The sequence below is a fragment of the Coturnix japonica genome, chromosome 15 (genome assembly GCF_054131305.1).
Source record: "Coturnix japonica strain WE chromosome 15, WE-NBRP24, whole genome shotgun sequence".
NCBI lineage: Eukaryota > Metazoa > Chordata > Aves > Galliformes > Phasianidae > Coturnix > Coturnix japonica.
Window position 1 is genome coordinate 6,617,074 of NC_140677.1, and position 23,622 is coordinate 6,640,695.

At 44.7% G+C, this 23,622-nt stretch overlaps 1 protein-coding gene across 4 annotated transcripts in view; it reads right to left on the reverse strand.

Annotated features, from left to right (window-relative positions):
- Window positions 1-585: 585 nt before the first annotated feature.
- SYNPR (synaptoporin) overlaps window positions 586-23,622 on the reverse strand; it is a 76,655-nt gene continuing 53,618 nt past the window's right edge. For 3 of the 4 annotated variants that reach the window (XM_015875408.3, XM_015875411.3, XM_085516301.1), the window contains 4 exons: window positions 19,521-19,645; window positions 8,659-8,857; window positions 3,041-3,232; window positions 586-2,348 (listed from right to left, as the gene is read on the reverse strand). In XM_015875408.3, the coding sequence (XP_015730894.1) occupies window positions 2,082-2,348; window positions 3,041-3,232; window positions 8,659-8,857; window positions 19,521-19,645 (783 nt within the window). In that variant the 3' untranslated portion in view covers window positions 586-2,081. Of the gene's footprint in view, window positions 2,349-3,040; window positions 3,233-8,658; window positions 8,858-19,520; window positions 19,646-21,567; window positions 21,595-23,622 lie in introns of those variants that run through there. The other variant, XM_015875412.2, reaches the window with a different exon arrangement.

Sequence of the window (23,622 nt, forward strand, 5' to 3'; positions counted from 1 at the left end):
AAAGAAAAAAAAAAAACCAACAACACAACACGAGAGTGAGTGAAGGAGAGGACAGTAGAATCAGACACAAAGAGTTGTCATGACACAGCTATCCTTCCCCACAAGCACAGATTTCATTCTCTTCTGGCCTGCCCACATTTAGCTTTTTCCAAATGTACAAATGAAGGAGCAAAAGAACAGAAAGCCCAAATAAGAATTTTCACTGACCCAGAAAATTAGATTTTGCTCCCATTTAGCTGTTCAAGCCTGTCTTTCCTACAGCTTGAGAAATGGCTTTTCCAGCAATCCACAGAACTGGGATAGTTAGCACAGCACTGGGTTAGTCCTATTGACACATGGAAAGAGAGGCATAGAGGTGGGCAGATATTAAATTACACAGTTTAATATATATATTATTAAACTTGTGATAGTGATCATTAAAGACAAGTACCGATAGAATCATCTTGTACTCCGCTGCACATTGCAACAATCCTCATAAAGGTGTTGGAAAACAGTAAGAATAATTCCAAGCACAGAGATGATATTCTGTCCATCATCTTAGTTATTTTGCAACGACATTTTAATATTACCATACTCTGAAAAAAGTGCATTGTATGCAATAACTTTATTAGGGTCAAATAGATATCACAATATAGATTCATCCACCAAGTAGCCATAAATTGGTTACAACAATCATAGAAGAAACTAAGCTGTTTTAAGCTAAGATGCTTTCAACATTACAGCTCTTACAAGATTATATACTGATACACTTTTATTTAGAAATGCAGATGATCAGTTTTGATTATCAAATCGTGTTTCAGGCTTTACTTTGTGTCAACACATCCAATACTCTGCAGTGAGGAATCTCCCAGGGAGAAATCCCAGTGGGCTATGAGCCAGGCACTGGCTATTTTAGCATGAGTTCCTCTGAACCTGGGCTATTTGGTCAATCCAGTTACATTCTCCAGTAGCACCAAGCTCACGCTCAGAGCGGCAACAGAACAGAGGGGAAATCTAACAATCTTTGAACAGCACAGATAGAAAGACTTTCTTACGATAAGAGGGTATAAAGGAATGCTTACACTTCGTAAGGTCACAACAGTACATGCATTTTTCATGTTTGATTGTACTGAGGAACAGGGCATCTTCAGGTGTCTTTATATACTGATATCTGCACCTCTGTTATCTTAGTTAAATAAATACCTTTGTAAACATATAACACAGTTACTTGGTCCTTATTCTCCACAGCTCACATATAAAGATTCACAAAACATCCATAGAAATAGTGATTTATAGAATGAATACTTAGCTCGGTTAAATGGAATAAACATCGGTCAGGTACCATATATACTACTGAATGCCATTTCAAGGAAAAAACATTTTTGTTACAAAGCATTCAGAACTTGGGTAAGCCATATATTCGACTCTGCAAAATATATAAAAGATGCATACTTCTTTTAAACATACATTTAACAAAACGTAGTGGCAGAAGTTGAGAAATTCCATTTACACAGTCCAGACATTTGGTAGTATGAAACCGCTTATCCATGCACTAAGTTACAGATGACTCAGTTAATTGAAATAATAGTAAAACCTTCTGAAACAAAAGATGTAATCAAAACAAAGGCTCTGAAGAGTCACAGACAGGCAGTTTTGTAACCGTTACATGCACGGATATACCGAATAATCAGTAGAAATAATAGTAAAACACTTCTGTTTCTCACCAAAATGCAGAAGGAAATTCAATTATATTATGCATATTAAATACTACAGACTTGAGGCTACAAAATGCTTCTACCATCTTAACACATACAAAACTACCATAAAGTTATCTCTACAGTACACACTACAACACGGACTCCAGGTCACCACCTGTGATGCACATACCCCTGTATATGCCTACCAGGGGCTCAACATGCCAGCCCCAGCCTCGGGCCACCTCCCATCCACCTCAGGAGGTAGGGTTAGATCATCAACCAACATAGAACTCTGCGTTGTAGTATTAATTTGTGTAAAACCCTTAAAAACCTGGTGCCACAGAAACTTGAGACCCGCTAAATGCTCTACGTGTGAGGGATGTAAGAGCTCACACCGCGTGAACTTTAAATCTGATTAGCGAAGGAGGTCGGCCCGCTCTGGCCATAGCTCTGGGGCTGGCTGTAGTCACCCACCTGCCCATAGGAGCCCGGCTGGTTGTAGCCCCCAGATGGCCCGTAGCTGTCCTGGTTGTAGCCGCTCTGGTTGTAGCCACTGGACTGCTTCTCCATGGTGTCCGCGGCGTGCCGCTGTCCCGAGGAGTGCCAGCCTGTCTCCTTAAACACAAACCAAATGTTGCCTGCCCAGAGGATAAAGTTCAAGAATCCAAAGACCTGGATAAGGAGAAAAAGAGCTCGTCACCAACAGCCTGATGGCTTGGACCCCCCCATGGTTCTTGGAGAACCAAGGTGCCCTGGTCAATCTTTCTCACCAGACCTGCCAGAAAGATCTCTAAGGCATGGAGGAAACATCCATATTGACCTCCCAAGGTGAGTTGACAAGGTGAACTGCCTATTTTCCCTGCTGTTTTAGTAAATTTGGGATTTTAGCCCAAAACAGCTTTTTTGAGAATATAATCTAGCCTAAAGAAACAATGGGAAGATGAAATTGGAAGAAAATATTTTAAGAACAGAAAAATGAATTGCCCAGCTGGACTGAAGTCATTTATTTTAAGTGTATTTTAAACACTGAAATAACACTTAAGCGTATCACTGAAACATAAAGGCCAATTTTGTATTGCTCTTTTCAAGGCTTTTTAAAGGAATCTGTCAGGCACAACCCCTTTTTCTAAACCACTGCATCTGGGGAAGGTTTCAAGCAAAGGACCCCTGCCCTCCACACCCATCACACTCCCAGATGCTCTAAGTCAGGCTCTACTTTTCCCTTCAGCAAGCTTCTCCTTCCAGATAACCCAGTGGATTCCTTCCACTAACAGGTTTATACCCACTGACTGAGGTCAACGCACAGGCGAAACAGATGTAAATACATTTGTGGGGTAATGGTGTAAGTCATGAAATGTGCTTACAACAGAAGTGTTCAGGCTTGACATAACAGGACTGCGAACAGGCAAGCATTTGTTGGACTGCTGTTTGCAGGCTGACATCAGCAATAGCACTTCGTCCGGGTCGGTGGCAATCTTTACATCGGACAGTCCTTTAGCCCACGCAGATGAGCTCACTAGCCACAAGAAGGAGAAGACCACTGTCACAATGAAATCCTAAAAGACAAATCAGTTGGGATCATTACATTGGCTTGTCTGTTGAGAAGAAAAATTTTAAAAGCCACCAGAGAAGAAAACAAACAAGAGCTTGTTAACTCAGAATGAGTTGGGATTACTGCCATCACCTACAGTGCTAATTTCCAGGGTTTTCAGGCTGCCATCGACACCTCCAGCCTAAGGGCAGATCCCTGCAGGTGCGTGGCTGGTGCATGCGGTGCTGAGCTACCCTGGGAGCTCTGCTGCTCATGGTGCCTGGTGCAGGAGCTGGAGCAATTGAAACACTCAGGTGCCTGGGCAGGAGCTGGGCCCTGCAGGGGGCTGTCCCTGGCACAGCTTTCCACTGGGAAGTGTTTCCATCTCAAGCAGAACCTGGAACTGCCTAATCCGCAGCCACCAGCTGAGGAGCTTTCTCACCAGCTGCAGGTAAGGCCAAACATCCCCGTTGCACACACCATGCAGCCTCTAATTATCCCCAGCAAACAAACAAACAGAATAATTTACCAAGCACACAGAGCTCCTGGGTCCTGGCAGCACTCCCAATTCCCATCCATGAGAAAAGAGAGAAGAGGTGCAGTGGTGCCTGCAGACTACAGCCGTTCCCCACAGCTCTGCTCTGAAACTCACTTTTCCCCAAAAGGCTCTCTGGAGCATCAGCTTCTCCTTGTCTTGGCCAGAAGAAGTGGCCAAGTGCCACTGTTGCTGTGTGGGTTTGGGGGGAGCCGGGGGAGGAGATGTGATTTTTCAAGCTTTCCCATGTCTTGCTAAAACAGAAGAGCCTTTCTGCTGTCATCTCCCATGCCATCTGTCAGCGCACAGCAGATGGCGGAGGTGCCAAAGTCTGACATCCCACTGACTGCATCATGTCTTGATACCCCCTCCCTGAGGGGCTGCTTCCCCTCTCCCCTTTAAAGTAAAGGTATACAGCAAAGGATGAGCAAACCATCATTAAGAAGGCAGCATTTAGGGTTCTTATTCAAAGAAATAAGTGATCTCTGGAAACATGGTTCTCCTCTCCTCCCAGCACCCCCAACGTTGGGGGAACAAGCTCTTTGTGGCACCAAGAGAGGATGGATGGAGGAGGCACCAGGCATGTCATGAACAAAGGGCTGCTCTGCTCATACAGATGGGATCACATTAAGAGTGCTTGGATGCTTCCCAAAGGACACATCCTTCTTTTTAACAGCACCACCATTTATTTGAGTTCCTCTGACCTCTCTTTCTTCGTGCTGCCCAAATGGGCTCTCCTGAAGAGTGCTCTGCGCAGGTTGGGAGCTGACAACCATCTTAGCACCCAACAGGAGCAGTGCAGGCAGAGGCACAGAGCCTGGCAGCGCATTTTCTTCTCAGGGAGATTTCCAGCAGAAGGAATTATTGTACACTTTCTGCCTTAGCAGTAAGTGAATGAGAAATGAACTCCTAGAGGCAACAGCTCAATTGAAAGTATTTTCTGAAAAATTCCAGCTGGTAGAAATGCCAGATTCTTGCCAAGCTATGAACTATGCCGGTATATGCTCTTTTCTTCCTATGAGGCTTGACATATTACCAACCAGATTCCAAGTCTCATAGGGGGTTCTCACCAGCCCAGTAGTCTGGGATGCACCAGCGGTTTGGGGAATACCTTTGTTAAATGATAATAATTCTCTCTCAGTGTTGCCACACTGTTATAGTTTTGCAAGTGAAGCCAAGCTCTGGAATCAGTGCCTTAACAACAGAATAAATGAACAGCGGGTAGAAATCTGAGGCAAACAGACCAAAACTAACACAGTATAGAAAATAAAACTCGCTAAAAAGAGGACAGTTATAAAAGCAAATGAAGCTCTCCAGCTACAGCAGAGGAGTTTGGACATCTCCACTGTGCTGCGCAAGAAGCAAAAACACAGAACCATCATAGAATGGCTTAGGTCAAAGGAGAACTTAAAGACTACCTGGTTCCAGCCCCTCTCCCACAGACAGGGTTGCTGCCCACTAGATCATGATGTCCAGGGCCCCAGCCTGCCTGGCCTTAAAAAAAAAACCACCCCAAACATACAACTAGAACACAAACCTGTGCCTCCCTACTTATTTTGAATCGTTGCTAGCCTTCAAGCTTTGGCTGGAGCTTGAACCGCTCTTGTTTGCAAGCAGCTTTGGCTTCCTGGCTGAACATTTTCACAACTCTGGGTGGAACAGAGTTACGAGATAATGACATGCTGAAAATAAAAGTGAATCTCAAGCTAAGCTGTTCTGTGGCTTAATGTCTATCTGGGGAATTTCTCCTTGGTAATTAAAGCCAGAGTGTCTGCATACTAAAACAAATCTCGCATTTGAATGTTTAATATCCCCATAGCAAGCCTTTGTCTTCTTTTGTGGGTTTTTTTTCTTCTTCCTTTTTGTCTTTGTAACAAGGTAATTTTTGTAGTTGCCCTTCTGAAATGGTGCCTACAGATCTCTTCAGCGTGTACTGTTGTACGGTTACACCATACTCCTTAATTGCAAGGTTCCATTTTCAGATCTCAGCTGAGACACTTTGGTCTGCCTACAGGTGCCTTTGAGAAAAAGGCAAAATAGGAACATGTAGGAGAAAGCAAAAAACAAGATTTAAAGCATACAGGATATCCAAGGAGGGAGTTTTTAAGAGCTTGGAGTATGTATAGCCAAAAAAAAAATCCTTGCTGTCTTTTTCAAGTTGAAGCTTGCTGTTACCACTTTGCCAAAAAATGCCTATTTGGATCAAGCTTTGAATGAGTTACACACTTCCAGCTACGGCCTTAGGAACTCACTGCCAGCGGAGCCCTTTGGGAGGCACCAATGTGTACAGCAAGGGCACAGTGTGTCCAAAGGAGGTGGCAGAAGTGGGCTGAAATAGCTCTTTGAAATGCAAAGAACCATTTGGGTCATTCATCATTTTTTGTAACTGAAAATGATTTGGTCTTTTTTTTTTTTTTTTTTTTTTTTTAGAAGGCGAAGTGAAGGAAATAAAATGTTTTACCAAAGACATCTCCAAAGAGAGAGTGAGCAGTATACTTGACTCACGTGGGCCACAACGTATGTAAAGAACCAAACAACTTTCCTGCTTAATGTGATTACTCACAGGACTCCAAACGTAAAGGAAAGATCTCTTTACATGGAATCATCTTCATGCACTTCATAAACGATATTATCAAGTAATCACTAGAAAAATGAAATCCCTCTTTCCAGAGTTTTATCAATCATTTTTTACCTAAGCCACGTAATGCAGTTGTGTTAATCGACTGGAATAAAGCGATATACACTTACAAGTGAATGCACCTGAGAGTTTGCAGATGCTCTATAACTTCCCAAAGCCAAACACAAAACAAGAGTTTAACCAAACCCAGTGCATGAGTTTGACCAAATCTAGTGCATAAGTTTAACCATACCCAATGCATGGTCCTCTCCCAGGCTTATTTGTCCAGGATAACCCCCTGTTCATTAATCTGGGAATATTTCCTGCCACAATGTCTCATTTCACACCATACATTAAAATACTTTCCCACATTTCCATCCTTTAAAGTGGTGCCCAGTGTGGCTCTCAGCACAAGCAGTTGACTTTTCCCATGTTTGTGTCAACAAGGAGAACTCAAAACATTTGTGGCTGAAATCTTCTCCAGGAGTCTCCTGGATCTGTGGTCATTATGTTCTTCCTAATTGTAATGCCTGCACTCAGATAGGCCTGCTACAATTTGGGATGCAATGACACTGCTTTACTGCCCATGCAAGAGGGTTTTGAAAAAAATCTCCTAAAATTTCATGTAAAAGAGGGCTTTTTTTTGCCTCTATCCACTGATTTTTCAAATCCATCAGGAGGAAAGCAGCCAGTTCTGAGAAGGCGCAGCTTAAAGGCAGATGTCATCCCAGACTGAGCAACTCACAAGCCAAGAGGAAACGCAAGGCTTAAAGCAGGGCTGGTTTTAAATACTGAATTGTGATCAGGCACGGCAGCAGAGGAAAGGGCAAAGTCATCATCTCCCAGCCATCACTAAGAGACAAACACCTGACACTGCCTTCATCGCTTGCACAATTCATTGCGTCCCTCAGGAGAGCCCTGCAGCCCTGAGAAGCTGCCCTGCACTCCATGCAAGGACGGAACCCCACTTCTGGCAGTATAAGTAACCCTAAACCACTGCCCAGCACCACCTCCTGGCAGGAGCAGCTCTGCTGTAGGGCACACAGAAGAATCTTCATATTCAGAACAAATAAGGTCACATAGGCTTGCTTTAAAGACCGGAAAACTGCAAACAGCAGCTTTGGTAACAGGCACCAGTTAAATTTAACTTGTAGATTCAATTACAATCCATTACACAGAACAAATTAAATCAACGCCATGCTGATGCTGTAGCGGATTGCAATGCGCATCCTGCGACAAACATAACTGCAGCAGCTGTCAGCAAACTCCCAGGCAATGACAAATGTCAACATCATAAACTGACACATTAGCACTGCTTTTGTCATTCCTTTCTCCATCATGCAGGATAACGGGGTTAGTCAGAAAAAAAGAATTATTTTCCACATGGAAATTAAAATGGCAGATCTCTGCAACTAATCCTCTGCAAAGACAGTTTGAGATGAGGTATTGCTTGATACCAACTACATCAAGCAAAGTAAGGCACTATTTATTCGCTGGAGGAGAATGATCCCTGTTGGTAACATGATGCATCCCTACAACCTGCATTTGCAGAGGCCTGGCCTAACTAACATCACGCACCCATCCCTGCCTGGTTGTGATGCTCTAGTGGGTAATGGACATCTAGAACAAAACAACTCTCCTGCGTTTTACAGCCTTGATGTATAAGAAAAAAATACACCACAGCATTTCATTTTCATTGGGCACCTTTAGGAATCACTAAAAAGAAAAATAACGACACAAAGTGACACGGGTTGCTGGGTGCGTGTAATGATAACTGAAAGGCTAGGATGTTCAAAAGTCTGTGTGGAGACATAAATGTGGCAGGAGCTGCAGGTAATTCTGGAAAACCAGCCATGTAATTTTCTAAATCAAAGTCACTTGGCTGCACTCAGCAGTAATTAGCAGAAAGCAATCTCCCTGGCTGGGCATGCTTTCATCTTTCTGCTATCTAATTCCTCCTCTTCCCTTCCTTCCTATTGACGGAGCTTTGCTGTCACAGGGCTGCCCTGAACTCAAACCACATGCAACCACCCAGCTCCGTATTCACTGTCCATGTGGACATGGTCACTGCAGGTGGTGGTGGGGAAACACAGAACCCCACAAATACACACAAAACTGTCACCAAGACCCGCCCTCACATAGCCTCTATAAGCCTTGGTGCTGTAAGTTTAAATCCCCATTACAATATTGAGAAAGGTGAACACAGATGCTTTAGATCTTGGACCACTGGATCTCCTGGACTACATCACAGCCTCAACCACCAAAAATGCTCCTGAAAACACTGCAAACACACACTTACAATTAGAGGTCCCCTGTTGTTTTCACGGTACTTGTTCTGGAAGAAGATATAAACCACGGTAGCAGCCAGTGAGTAGAGGAAGGCAAAGACCGCGATGGTGACAAAGAACTCTGCCGACGAGGAGAAGTCCCCTATCAAGGAGAGCGTTTCTCGGCGCTTGCCTTCACAAGTGGGAGCATCGAAATTCACTTGATGCAACCTGGAAAACATCCCAAGAAGCACAAGGTGAAGCACAGAAAAAGCATTACCTAAATGAAGATATGAATATATTTACTGTGCATTGACTTCCTGCTTGAATTGTGTGGGCTGTGCTCTTTGGAGCTGCTCCCACACGTGGGGTTAATTCTTGGTGAGATCCCAAGCACATCTTTTCATCAGTCTTTCAATCAATGAGAGAGAAAAGCTGACGTTTCTCTGGTTTGGAATTGCCCACCCCCTCCCCCCATTATTGGGGTCTTGCCATGACAGTAACTGAAATAAAGGGTAACATGAGAAATGAAGTAATTTGGTTCTTGAATTCTTACAATTGAGAAGGAAGAAAACAGGGCTTATCCCCTCTGTCATAGCTATGAGATGTCTACATTTGTAAGCTCACATCTTCTTTGTGTAACACAGCTCAGTGCACAGCTATTGCTGCTGTTGGCTTCTATATCAAAGGCTTTTAAAGCCAAGCTGCAGCAGAAACACACAATCTGTGTCAAAGAAACAGCCCACAAGCCTTGGCTTTAGCAGTCAAAGCCCTGCTCTTGTGCTCTCACATTGCAGTCAGCCACCGAGTTAATAGTTTGGTGGCTCTGTCTGGCAGCTCCTGTCATGACACTTTTTTGCTTTAATAATTTTAATTTCTGATTCTGAAAGAGAAATAGGGTCCCCAGGGGGGTGCTTTGGCTGGTAGCATTGTGTTGTCCCATCAGTGGGAACATGGGGCCTGAGGAAGGCTCATGCTGTTCTGCTCTGCACTGGGACAGCAGAGGGGACAAAGCCAGCAGAAAGTTAACAGCAGCAACTAAAGTTATGACCTGGTGCTGAGAAAGGGTGAGGCCTTCCGGGAGACATTCCTCTGCTCAAGGGCAATTAATGTGCGCGGCAGCGAGCCAACAGCAGCCATGAATATATGACTAAATAAAAAGCTGGGTCTCTTGAGGGAAACAAAGATAGATTAATGGAAACCGGAGCATCGCTCAACTTTCTGCCTCTCTTGGTCCACACGAAGCACTTCCAAAGCATAGGCAGAGCCTTTTGATTAGCAGCTGAGGCACAACAGCAGCTATCTGCCATGGGCACTACACACCCCCAGCTTCTACCAGCTTTGTTAAGGTGGGATGAAAACACGAGATGCTCTGTTCAGATCGCAGATAAGCAGCAGCTGATTCCCCTCCTCAACACAGATACATCAAAGCCCACTGAGAGCTGAACAAGTGAGAGAGACTAATGCCTCTAGACATACAGACTGCTTCTTGGCTCAGGCGCAGGGCTTCCTAGCATTAGTTGGGTCTTACTGCCCTTTCCTAAAGGCAGAAAGGGGAAGAGGAAGATTTCCTAGTGGCTGCTGTACCAGTTCTGCAGCCTGGAGAGAGAGTGGCTTTGTTTTAACCATCACCAGGACTATGGAAAGCTTCTAAATGCAAGATGTGGGTAGCCAGAAAAGAAAGTTCTGTGCTTTTCTCACCGACAGCTGTGTGGGTGCTGTACAGACACAGAATGAAACTGCGAGATAGGAACCTGGCCCAAAACCTGCAAAATTAACAGCAGGGGGAGAGAATCAGTACAAAACCCCAACTCCATTCTCCAGGGGAATGCAATACTGTGCACAAAGGCTGTGGCACCACTTTCCTTTGCTATTCTCTATTCTCTGGATTGCATCTCATTTCTGAATCATATTCTATTAACATCTTACTCTTATCTTCCCAGCAGTGTTTTTCTGGCCAAGCATCTGTCAGTGATACCAGATACCCTGTGATCACAGAACCCTTCTTCCGTCAAGTTATTTTTGTTCACTAGCTTTTCCCTTTTAGATTTCTCCAGCCTGTGATAGGATGTGCAGTAATTGGTGCCTCTTGTGGCCACCGCACCTCTGCTCAAACAACTGAGATCTCAGCTGAGCAAAAGGCCCCAAAATAGACTGTGACACAGACCTGGGAAGAAAGGATGCTGACTTTCAATACACGTTTGAAAAGTTCCTTTCAGACTGGGGAGGATCAGTGATAGAAATTCCAGTTTTAGTAATCAAGTCTGCTTTGATCTGGAATGGCATCCCAGAGGGGAAGTTCCAACTTTCCTACCAAATCTGCTGAGTCAACCTTTATGGGGGCATGATCGCTCAGGGGTGACTCACAAAAAATTACTTTCATCTACATCTCTGCCTCCCACTTTTGATACAATTCTCCCTCTTCTGCCTCTCATATGGTCTGACTTAATCTTCATTCATTTTCTCTCATCTCCAATTCTTTACAATCCACCCTCTCCTCAGAGCCATCCTAGGCCAGCATCCTCCTTCTGCTGCTTTTCTGCCTCCAGTACCACACCCACATTTCATTCTCACCTCCCCATTTCCTGGGCAATATCAGGAGCCCTGAGAGTGACTCTTTGCAATCACACCCTCTGCTGCTCTTCGTTAACATCTGAGCAATAATGTTGGGCTGCGTTAGCAGAAGTGATTGTCACTGATTGACAGATAATACAAAGAAAGAGCACTTCAGTAAGATACTTATCTGTTTAGGGAAAAAAAGTAATGAAATCCTTTTCCCCACAGCAGATTTCCCCCAAACTGGTTATCTGCCCTTCAGGAATGTGATCTTGCAGCCTGCACACAGCAGAGCAGCACTGAGGCCGTCCTCGCTGCTCATCACTGACACCAACTCTTCACCTGCTGGGTCTGTTTGTCAACAACAGCCACCAATGCCAGGCTTTCCAGGCCTGAATTCCCCCTAAGCCACTTGAATCTGAAGCAAAGTCCACCAAAGGCTGTCGAGTCGCACTGATGAAGCCATGGTAACTAAGGGCTTGCAAGATCTATTCTACCACTTGGCAAACTTTCTGCTGCTTTGGGAAATATGATGACAAGACAACTGTATTGTCTGGCTTGATAAGACCAAAAGAGCGTAAGAATGTTTTACAGTGGAAAAAAGAAAAGAATGGGGATTTTTACATTGTTCCACTACAGCAAAGAGGGGGTTGGCTTTCAGACACTAATTACCTGTGAGCCAAAAACAATGCATGACGCCAGGCAGTGAACAATGCCACAGCTGGAACATGTGCGTGGGGGAGCATGAGTTGTGCTCTCTTTGTACCAAGGGAGGTTGTCTTTTCTTCCTGAATTTCTTCCTCAGTGCAGTTCTCTAGGCAACTGGCTTTTAATTATGGCCCCTCTCCTTTCCAGCAGCCCAGAACACAATGATCCTGAAGCCATCCAGCCCTACCAACAGGCACAGGACAAGAGCCCAAGCAGGAGAGCATACACTGAGCACTCCAATCTCCCCTGACTGAAGAAATCTCCTCCTTTAGAAGTGCTTAGCCTTGAAGCCAACAGAACATGCAATTAATGGCAAGTACTTGCTCAAGTATTATTGATGAACAAGCACAGATTTCCCCTCTTGAGGTTTGATCACTGCCTGGATTAATAAAGACCAGATAAAGCTCTGCTTCTGAAAATTCTCAATGGGGGTTAGTGTTTCTCCATTCCTTTACTAGGATGTGGTGAAAGAAATACAAGCAAGAAAAAAAATATATTAAAAGAAATATCAAGTTTTGGCAGATTGTCCTACTTTCTGCAAACAGCATCTTGCAATCCACCCCCCAACCCATCTATGACACACTTGAACAAAATCTGCAACACCCACACATGCACTTGCAAAAAAGCAAAGATCCATGATCCTTGCATCAGGCTTTATTTCCCCCTCGCTTGTTTCTAGGAGTCACACTGTCAATTGTATTTACTGTCTGAAACGCAATCAGAGAAATACACCACTGGAAATGAGTTACTGCAGGTAGTGACCGTGAAGGGATCTGCTGTGAAATGTTTATCTTAGCTGATAATCTCCAAAACAAGGGACAAATGAGGTTTCGAAATACAGTAGGGAAAAGCTGAAATGCACAGGGCTGAGCTGCTCTGGTGAGACATGAACGTGATGGGGATTTTTGCCTTGCTCTTGGGTACAAAGTGAGGTTGACTACTCAGTCAACAGTAGAAATCTGTCTGAGAAGAAGAGACCTGTGCTTGGGCAGTGGGAAACATGAGGTACAGAATGCTCACCTGCCACAACAGACACCCCAGCACTGCCTGAGCATTACGAGGTTTCACTCACCTCACCCTGCACACATTTATTCCTACTTCTGTCCTGACAGCTGAACATTCTAATGATCCCATTTGTCACAGCTCTCTTTAGTGGCTTACACCCATTTGGATGCAAGACTAGAGCAGGCATTGCTTAAAACACAGATGATGCTACCAGGAAGCCAATCAGTAAAACTCCACTGACCTACATTCTTTTCTGGTTTATGTCCAGTTAAAATACTGGGAAACACTCACCCCTCTGTGTATTCAGTCTAAGTTGTCAGGCTCCCAGCCCTCTCTCGCATATAGCTGTCGTGCAAACATTTGGCCAGTGCTGTTTTGCTGGAGTGCTGTTTTTAATAAGACAAGCTGTCAGCCACAGTTGCTGTCTCAACACAGCATGCTGCTGCCTACCCAGAGCAGCACGGCATTCACATCCTCTGCTCCCTCCATCTCCACTCTTCACCTCCTATCTGTTCTCTCATTAGCACAGTGAGGCTCTGCAAGTGTTCAGATCACCAAGAAACAGAAGGTCAGAACTGTGTGGAGAATGGGGTGTAAAGGCTTTGGTGTAGGGACAACCTCAGTACAACCCTAGTGCCCTGTCCCTGCAGGTAGCATGTCTAGAAGGACAACTGTATCCTGGGCTGCATCAACAGAGGGGCAGTCAGCAGGGAGAGGGAGGGGATGTGGATTGGGATTGTCCACTTCTGCTCTGCCCTCACAAGGCTCCCAGTAGAGGGATGAGGAGCTGTTAGAATGGGTCCTAAGAGGAAAGGTTGAGGTAGCTGGACTCATTCTGACTGGAGAAGAGAAGGCTTTGGTGAGACCTCACTGCATTCTTCTAGAACTAGAGGGAAGTGCCTTTTAAATAGAATGTACTAGGAGTAAGGCAAGGAGGGATGACTTTAAGCTAAAAGAGAGGAAATTTAGGATAGATGTTAGGAAGAAGTTCTTTACTTGGAGGGTGGTGAGGCAGTGGCACAGCTGCCCAGTGCTGTGGGTGCCCCATCCCTGGAGGCATTCAAGGCCAGGCTGGAAGAAACCCTGGGCAGCCTGAGCTGTTGGGGGGCAGCTGAGTGGTTAAAACTGGGTGGACTTTAAGTTCCCTTCCAATCCAGCCATTCTATGATTCTATGAAAGCCCTTGGAAAACAGCCCACTCAGTGGCTTTGACCCATGTTCCCACTGGGAGACATTGGAACACGTGCCAGCCACAGCAGTGTACCTCCCCAGACTGCACCCGTAACAGGAATTCAAGCCCTACTACTCCATCGTAACACCAAAAAGGAAATACAGTGTCTCATTATAGAACACACTCTGCTGTGAGTACTCACAACGCTGAGTGGGTGATCCCAGCCCCAATTCCAAGCCTACATCCAGACCCAGATTTATTCCCCGAGATGCTTTCACAGCTCTCCTCAAGCACATGCTTCTCCTTCCCATGCGAACTGAGCACAGCACTCAGACATCCTCCACCAGACTGTGCCAACCCAAATACCTCCTTACATTCAGCTCTGTGGCACAGACTGGTAGGGTTGCAGATCTAATGATCTGTGGGCAGGGGGGTGCACCAACCCCCTGGGTTTTCCTTTGGAGCAACTTAAGAGCCAACAAACTCTGTTGCTGCTCTTTGCCCTGTGAGAAGTAGGGTTCATATACAGTTTAATCTAGGTCTGTAAGTCCTGAAAGCAGCAGTTTAATCTTCAAGGCCAGCTGAGAAACACACATCCAAGAGCAATTACAGAAGCAGCAGCAGCATTCATTCTTTTCTATCATATTTTCACATTAATGCTGTATTTTAACTATAATTTTCCCAAGCACGTTGTCCTAAGGCACTTGAGACAATCAAACTCATTCCTCTGTACAGTTTTATAGCACATCTCCAACAGAACTTCCAGCCAAGACATTTTCATCCCAAGCACTTTTCTGAGGGACCCTCTGGTCCCAGGTAAACCTTCAGGGCTGCTACTCAGAGCGTGCAGATTTGGGAGCAGGGCAAGGATGAGCGTTTGATGGCTGCCACGTGGGGTATGGAATCAGATGGCAAACAAAGCAGAGCCAAAGGCTTTCTACTTAGGTTGCTTCTGCACTGGCAGCGTGAAAATGGGTGAAAAGAAAATTGCAAGGGAAGTCGTAAAAAGCCTGGCTTACAGAGAAGGCCTTTGTGGCATGCACAGATAAAATGCCATCACCATACAATGCTGTAGAGACTATTCATGAATATATATTAAAAATTCAAATTGGGAAGAAGCTGCATATATTAAGAAATCAAAGAGTGACTTCCACTTCAAGATCAAATTACAGCTAAAGAATTTTTCTGACACCAAAACAGCGTTAAGCATAAAATACAGCATCTATGAAACCAAATAAGCCAGTCCGGATCAATACCATCCCCATTCATCAAGACTCCAATTGCTTTGTGTGCCAAAATAAAAGCTTCTACGACTTAATGAAGATTTAAGCAGCATCATTCTCCCTCTCCTACAGCAGACACCTTCTCCAGAAAGTTGCTTGCCACTTTCCTTCTCCATCTGAATTTTTCCCTATTGAAAATTCATTGAAAGCTGAAGAGAAATACATTTGTTGAACACACCTGAATCACCTTTACCCAGGGCTGGCAATGTAAAAGCAAGCAGCTCTAACAAAGCCAAGGTTCACCTGATAGTGTTCAGAGCTCAGCCTGATCACAGACCTGCTCCCCTGCATAGACCTGACCAAGGTCTTGCATGCCGGACCACCAGGGATCCACATGCCAGGGCCATTCCTGAAATAGCTCAGGAAGTTCTGGTGCTCCTGTCACAATGGAATAACATTTTTACTGGGATTCCGTTTTGACCTTTTTAGGCAAATCTACTCAAAGGCCACAATTAGGTACACAAAGCACTGCTGAGATCAGGCTTTGAAGAAGCTGTTGAGGAAGAAGGTAATTAATCCCATGACTGAGCCCTGAGTGTCCACCCTGAAAGACCAGTTTATATAACAGAGCACTGCTGAAAATCCCCCATCTTCGCTGATGTGTTTTGAAAGCTCTTCCTTGTCAGCTCAGATGCTGACCCCTGACCTGCAGTGCTGGGTGAGATGGTCACAGCTTGCCAAGGAAAGGAGCTCAGTTAATGCAGTTTTCATGGATGGATCGATTGCAGAGTCAGAAGGGACCACTGCAGTTGTGCTGCTCAGCCTCCTACCCAGTGAACTACACTCAATAATCCCCTCAGCCTGTTTGTGCTAAAGGCACACAGCTTTCCAGAGGCACCAGGAGTTGAAGGAAGGAGACTGTTCCATTCCAGGTTGGAATGGGTCATGCACAGTTGAACCAACTCCAATCTGCTCCCTGGGAGCTCAACCAAACCCACCTGGGAGCCAGGGCATCTGCATTTTGGCACCAAGCACACCTAAAGATGGCACAACTTCTATGGGTAGACAGTACAAAAGCAAGCTAGAAGTGCCAGGAGGCCTCACTTGGCTTTGCAGGAGCATCTTTTGTGTACTGAACACATGCAAAATGAAATAGGAAGTGAGATGACTTTATCCCTTCCCATCTCCCATTCTACTCTGGTAGTGCAGTCCCTGAAATGTCAAACACAAGACCACAACGCCAGTGCTATCTAACAGGTATAGAAGTCCTCTCCAAACCTCTCCCAGAAGGCAGGAGCCCTATTCATCTGAATGATCAGTAGCTCCTTGCTACCCAGACAAAATATATGTTTAATGTCTTAGTGAAAATGTTTTCCATTGAAATCTGAAGCAGGATTTACTGCAAATGGATAAAGAAAATTGAAGACTGGTCCATTCTGGCAAAGAAGTGTGCTAATATTAACAGAGGCTTTCTCCAGAGAAATATTGCTGCAAAGCAGAGTTAGCTACTTTCTCAGTAATCATCTGTAGCTTCTAAGTAGGCAATTTGGGTCTGGTTGTCATATTTCAAAAGAGAGACAAGCCTGCCCACTGCATGCAGATGAGGTGCACACTTTAAAGGGTACTCAATGGAAATATATTTATTCAAATGAGTTTCTGAGAGAGTGAATGAAAAGCTCCCGCAAAACACAATTTCCCTTTCCTTCAGACATAGGGATTACTTCCAGAGACAGTTTTACTACCAGGCTGGAAACATAACTGGTGATTTAAAATAAAAGGCAAAGCAAGATTTGTTTTGCTCAGTGCTGCTGTGCAAAGACACGCGCAGACATCCCACTTCGTCAAGCTTTCCTATGAGCACCACCACCCTGTCCTACTGGCCTATACACTCAGCCCTCCCATCACCTATGCACATGTTTACCTTCACCACATTAAGTACGTGACATGAAGCTTTATGTAGCAAAAATCACAGACACTTTGCCACACTGCTCTTCTGAGTCCTTCCAAGCTCCCTGTCAGCTGGAATCAATGATTTCTCCCATATCTGTCCATGCCATTTACTGGATACTTGCTAAGTTGTCCTGTTGGGCCCTACATTGATGTTTACTTGCTTAAGTGCTCCCACCACTTATTTGCTAGCTAGCCAAAGGCCTGGCTGTGCACCTCCTAGGAGAAGGAAACCAATATCCTCACATTCACAGCAATAGGAGAGCAGCTGTTCATACAGCTGGATGCCTCTCTATATCACAAGCCCTGCTGGAAGGTGCAGCTCAGAAAGCAGCACTCAGGTATTTGGCTGCTTCAGTGCCATTGCTGACAGTTGTGACAGCATTGCCATGTCAACTGCTCAGCACATCCCTTCTTCCTCCCACACCTGCTCCAGTTGTCAGCTGGTAACCAGAGAACTGAAGGCATTGCGAAGGGAAATGCCATGTGAACTCAGACTGATTCAGACAACTGTGGGAATTTCATATGACCTATACAAAGCCTGTGTGTCCACACAGGCAGACAGGCTTCAGGATCACAGTCCTGATGAGGGAGGCTGAGCTTAAAGCCTGTCTGCTTTTTGCCAAGGGCATCAACTGCTCTGACAAGAAACATTGCCTTTCCCAGATGAGGCCACTTCTGTGTTCAAAGTCCTCTCTCCAGTGAAAGGAGCACTGGAAAAGATCAAATTCATGAAGAAATCATGAAAGTATCTTCCTTCTCACTCACAGACTGCAGGTATATTTACACCATCCAACTGTACATGCCACACACCACCATTATTGCCCCGTTTTTGAAGGTGTTGAAGGCCAGGTTGGATGGGGCTCTAGGCAGCCTGATTTGGTGAGTGGCAACCAACCCTCAGCATAGGGTCAGAACCTAATGATATTTAGGAACAATATTTAGGGTCCCCTCCAAGCTAAGGCATTCCATGAGTATATACATCCCACACTGCTCAGACCACACCAGCCACCGCTGAGCCACACCAATAACTCAAGGGCCACCTATAGCTGCAATCCCAGCTGGATCCCTTCTGCAAATACCCCCAAGTTTGCAGCATGTGCTGCAATTACTCAGCAATGCTTCTAGTTTCCTAATAAGCAAGGCTAGGAAATTGCAGACCTGGTCTCTTCCCTCTACAGCCAATGGTCAATGTGCCTGATACAACATTAAGATATACTTGCTGACTACTCTTCTCAGTTTTATTAACTTTTCACATAAAGTGCTATTTAATAATCATGTAAATTAAAGCCACTTTACTGTAGGGTGTATTCTATAATGAATGCTGGAGAAATGACCTATTTGGAAGTGAATCGCATTACAAATTCATGTAACTCAATTTTCAGGATCCATCTCATGCATACTAAGCAGAAAAGAAAGAAAACACAGAGAAGTTTGATACAAAAAACATAAACATTTGTAATAGCAGGAAATGGGACTTGTGGAATAATAAATGTGTGTCAAGTGACAATGATAGTTCAAGGAATCAAATTTAGTTTCCACTGTTTGGAAAACACTTCATTTTAGAACAAGTTAAAGTAATAGATGCTATTACATCTGCTCTGTGCATAACAATCATCAGCAAAACTGCATGTGATTTCCCAAGGAAGCAAAATAATTTCAGTCATAGGATACTGGGCCTGAGACTGGATTATGGATTCTTTTCTTAATCATCTCAATTCCTTAAAGAAATCACTTTTTCAGAAGTGAAAGGTTTCTGGAGTGGACCTGGCATCTTTAAAAACAGAAGACTGTGGGTGTTCTTCTAAAGCAGGATCTTACATTGCAGGAGCATTTAATGTGTATTTTTAACTTCACTGTGGCTCTCCTAAGTCACCAGTCCAGCACTTAAACAATTCATGCACTGAGAAATGCAGACAGGTAATCAGTGCAATTTTCAAAGGAATTTCAGAACTACCATTAAAATTTCCCTTATTTCCAGCCTTATTAATGGCTACATTGCAGTTAATGGCTCATTTATCCCCTCTTCTCAGCTGCTCTGCGCTGTGCTCCAGTTTCTCCATGGTTCCCACAGCCCCATCCACATCAGATCCAGCCAAACCTATTCATCTTTCCCTTCTGGAGTCCAACCCACACTGTGAGCAGAATTCAGGAGCCCCAGGAGCTGGTGCTACATCAGAAGCTGTTCCAAGTGACTGGGAACCTATTTTCAGTGGGGGTTTCCCACCAGACCCCATGCACCAGCCTCCCTGCAAAACAATCACCATGAACCAATAATGCATTACCTGAACGGGTAGGCAAAGGCTATGTCAATGTTGAGGTCACTCTCTGACTTGTTTGCACAGTCCACACTGAGGCGCAGTCCTCCAGAGTACCCACCGCATGTTGCAAATGCAAAGATTGCAAAAAGCTGTCAAAAACAAACAACATTTTAATTTGATTTTGTTTCAGCACCCACACCACAAGCAGATCTGTAGAGCAGCAGCAGCACCAGGCCCCTCAGGTCAGGTTATCCATCACTCCATGCACTCAAAGCATTGCCATACATTACTCCTGCACCCTTTCCAAACGTCAATACAGGGAACCAGAAGATTTGAAGCTGTGCTGCTTCACATAGACAGAACCATCACCATTTGTCTGTGTCAAGCATCTCAGCCCTCCCCCCCCCGTGTCTCAGAGCCCACTTGGGATTCACAGCACAGGCAGCTATTTAAATCACCCAACTGATGGGCAAGCTCAGGCTGCAAGGGAAGGATGAATATTGACTGAGCATAATGAGCCAGTCTTTGCACAAATAAAACACTGGCAGAAACATTTATAAGGAGCAGACAAGAGTAGCAATAGTAGACCAAGGCAGTCCACGTAGCTATCATCCCATCGCATGACAAAACACAGCATCACGCCGCCCTTTTTCCATTTCAAGTAAGATCTGGGTGGAAAAGAAAATCATTTTCTCATTATTTTTCCTAAATTTATCTCATAAACCAAGATGGACACAGTGGGGTGATTGAACAACACTTGGCAACACAGAAAAAAAACAAACAAAAAACATAGAATAAGCTTAAGCAAACTGGATAGGAAGAAAAAGTTTGGTTCCTTCTAGTGCAAACCCATATCACACCTTCATATTCCAGGAGAAGGGGGTTGGAGGGATGGGGAGTGCCACAGACACATCAACATTCATATTTATGTCAGGTGTTCAAACACAGAACTTCAATGACAATGGCTGCCTTAGAAGAACCAGAGTAAAAGTGGGGAGAGCTTACTGATACAGTTGTAACCTAAATTAAAAGTCTGGTTATATGTTAATCCTATTGCAGCACAATAGGTGTAAAGTTACTCCACACACTTTAGCAGCTGTGATCTGAAGTGAGGCAGATACGGGAAGTGACAAGTAAACCCACAACCCAAATCACAACTGAATGAACTAAAGGCCAAGAACCCAAAGAAAAGAGGTTACGTGCAACTAGAAGAGAACAAATTGTATTTGGACACTGGAAAGAAAATCATACAGCAAACAACTATAATGGCAAACCGAGGGGCTGAATGATTCACTAAACAACATGGAAATACCAAAAAAAATAAGTAATTAGATCCATCCCTGCTGCAAAAGGCTCCACTAATAAAACACGCCATTCATCTGGGCACCCATTGCACGCTGCTTACAGGCAGATCTGCAAAGGGGTTTAGAAGCCTAATGATAAGGCAAGTTGATTTAAACAGCGACTGACTCAATTCTTTACACTGGGCTCTGACTGAAAAAAAAGAAAGAAAGACAGCTGAACTTTCCCATGAAATGGCTTGTTGGTTCATTTGAAATAAATGCTTATAATAAACTTGAATAGCACTCCTTAATCCTAAATGAGATGTTTCCTCAAAGTTTTTCAGCCTTGACACATGCAACAGCACCAAAAATCACTATTAATCATCTCAGCTTAACTTGTGAGGCAATGTCAGAAAACAATATATTAAGGAGAACCAGAGAGATTCGGGCTGACCTGCTTACTGGCCTAATTAATGGAGTTGTAACTGCAGGTGTTTTACAGATGTGCCGGGAGTCACAAAGATTAATGGCTCGCAAAAAATAAAGGGGGGAGTGAAGGGCTGAAGTGTGAAACGAAGCTGCCATAAATGAACAGCATCACCTGCCAGCTGCAGCTCTCAGAATGGGGACAAGGAGGGGAAAGACACACAATTCAGGCAAATAATGAAGGATTGGGAATTAACATGAGCCTGTGACAACAGCAAGTAGACAGCCCCAAAAATACAGCTCAGAAAGGTTGTCAGAAAAGTTGAGTGCATTTCTGTAGCCTCAGATCCAGCTTTACCCACCTTGATTCCCATGCTCAGCTCTCAGCCAGAGGCTTTCCAGATGCTTCCACACCCAGTAAACCTGCAGCCCACTCCCTCTCCAGCTACATCCCACCAGAGCTGCCCACCACTTTCTATCCTTGCTCAGCACATGCCATACTGCAAGCACCCAAGCAGCACCCAGCAGGCAGGTGGGAAAGCAACAAAGAACCAGCTGGCGGCTTTTATAGTTAACCCAGCCCAGCCTGGCTCCCTGCTCTGGCTGCAATCACATCACTGGTCCCTGCAGCTGGGCACCACACCGCACTGCTTGGAAGCACCTTTACATCATGCCTTGCAGGCCATGAATCCTTTCTCAGCATAACTCCTCACACCCAAACAACCTTCTCCCTCCCAGCTCTGCATTTTTCTTGTTGCTTTTTTTTGCTCCCTCCCAAGTTTTGCTGCTTTCTGTCATCAGTGAATTAAACCAAGATTTACTGGGCAGCTTTTGTGCGTGCTGTAATTCTGTGTCAGTCGCAGGAATGCTGTAAACACCACTGTATTTTATTATAGCAGGATTTGTGTAAATGGCAGTTGTAAACCCCATAATGGGAGCTTTATGGTCCAGATTCAATAAAACTTCCATCTGCAAGATAATTTTATTGAATCTCGTCTCTCTGAAATTGAAAAGTTTATGGAGAAAGGGAAAGCGTTTCCCTATGTTCCTAGTTATTCTTTGCCTATAAATCCACACTCAGCGCTCATCCCATCTGCACCCTGCATGTGTATGGCTTTTCCCCTTTATACCAGATCTATCTCAGCGTATGGCCAGATCTGCTTATTACAGCCTCTGCCCTCGAGGGCCATCTTTTACACGGAGAACATATGCAAAATTACATATGAAGGCAGGTCCCCTAGGAGCAGCCAGGAGCAGCACGGTGCCCTTGGGGCATCACATTGCTTCTATACAAGCTCTCCACCTGTCACAAGACTTTCTCCAACAAGGCTGCAAGTCTCTGAAGATGGTGGTGCCTTTGTGTATGCCAATGAATACCCCATCTCCTGCTTATAATGGTGATTGTAACCATTATAACTGTGCAGCCTTACTCTGTGCGACTGTGTCATGGAATCATAGAATTGTTAAGGTTGGAAAAGACCTTGGAGATCATAAAGTCCAACTATCAACACATCCCCACCACCAAACCGCTATAACTTCATAAGGAAGACAGGTAAATCCTATAACCCAGCTTAACCAATAGAAATTATATTCATTATGGCACTGTGCAATAATAAACATCATTTCAGCTCCAGTGCTGGTCCCTTCTTAACCCTGGGTTAGGGGCACAAGGGTTCCAAAAGAGCCCATGTCCCAGCTGTGTCCCAGGCAGGCAGCAGCAGCACCACACGACTCCCCTTGCCACAGGAATGACAGATGGAACAACTTCCTACCATTTCTCCATACTTGGCTTCAGAGCCTTCCCCTCAATGCCTGCCGAGTGACAGGTTGGCCGTGAGAGCCTGAAGAAGGTAGAATGGCTCCTGACATGGCAAGCTAAAAGGCTAACATAGAAGCAGGGCAGCTAAAACATCCTGTTAGGAAGATAAGTCTGCCATTTAAAATTGATGAAATTTTACATAAGCCACTCGCTTTTACCAGGATACCTTCCAGGAGAGATCCCAGCCCCAGTCCTGCCCTAGCACTGAGAAGCCAAGGGGAACATCAGATGCTTTGGAAAAGCAACGTGCAATACTTGAGACCCCTACTCACCCATTAGTCACTTTACACATTGAAAGTGTTTCACAAAGCCAGAGCTTCCTGGCATGGCTTTTGGATATAAGACTTCTCCTTCTCTGGATCTCCATCACAAAGAGGCTGCAAAATATGTGCCAAACACTGCATGGCTTTACACCTCCTCCTTGTTCACTAAGGCCAGGGATACATATGAGAAGCATCCCTTGCCCCGCAGACAGCATCATCCCCTGCACAGCCTTGTAGCGCTCCGATGATTTATTTATGGAATGCAACCAGCAGCCAAACGTCATTATTAAGGCTGTAAAGAGAAGATTTAGAGGCACTAAATGACTGTATGAGAA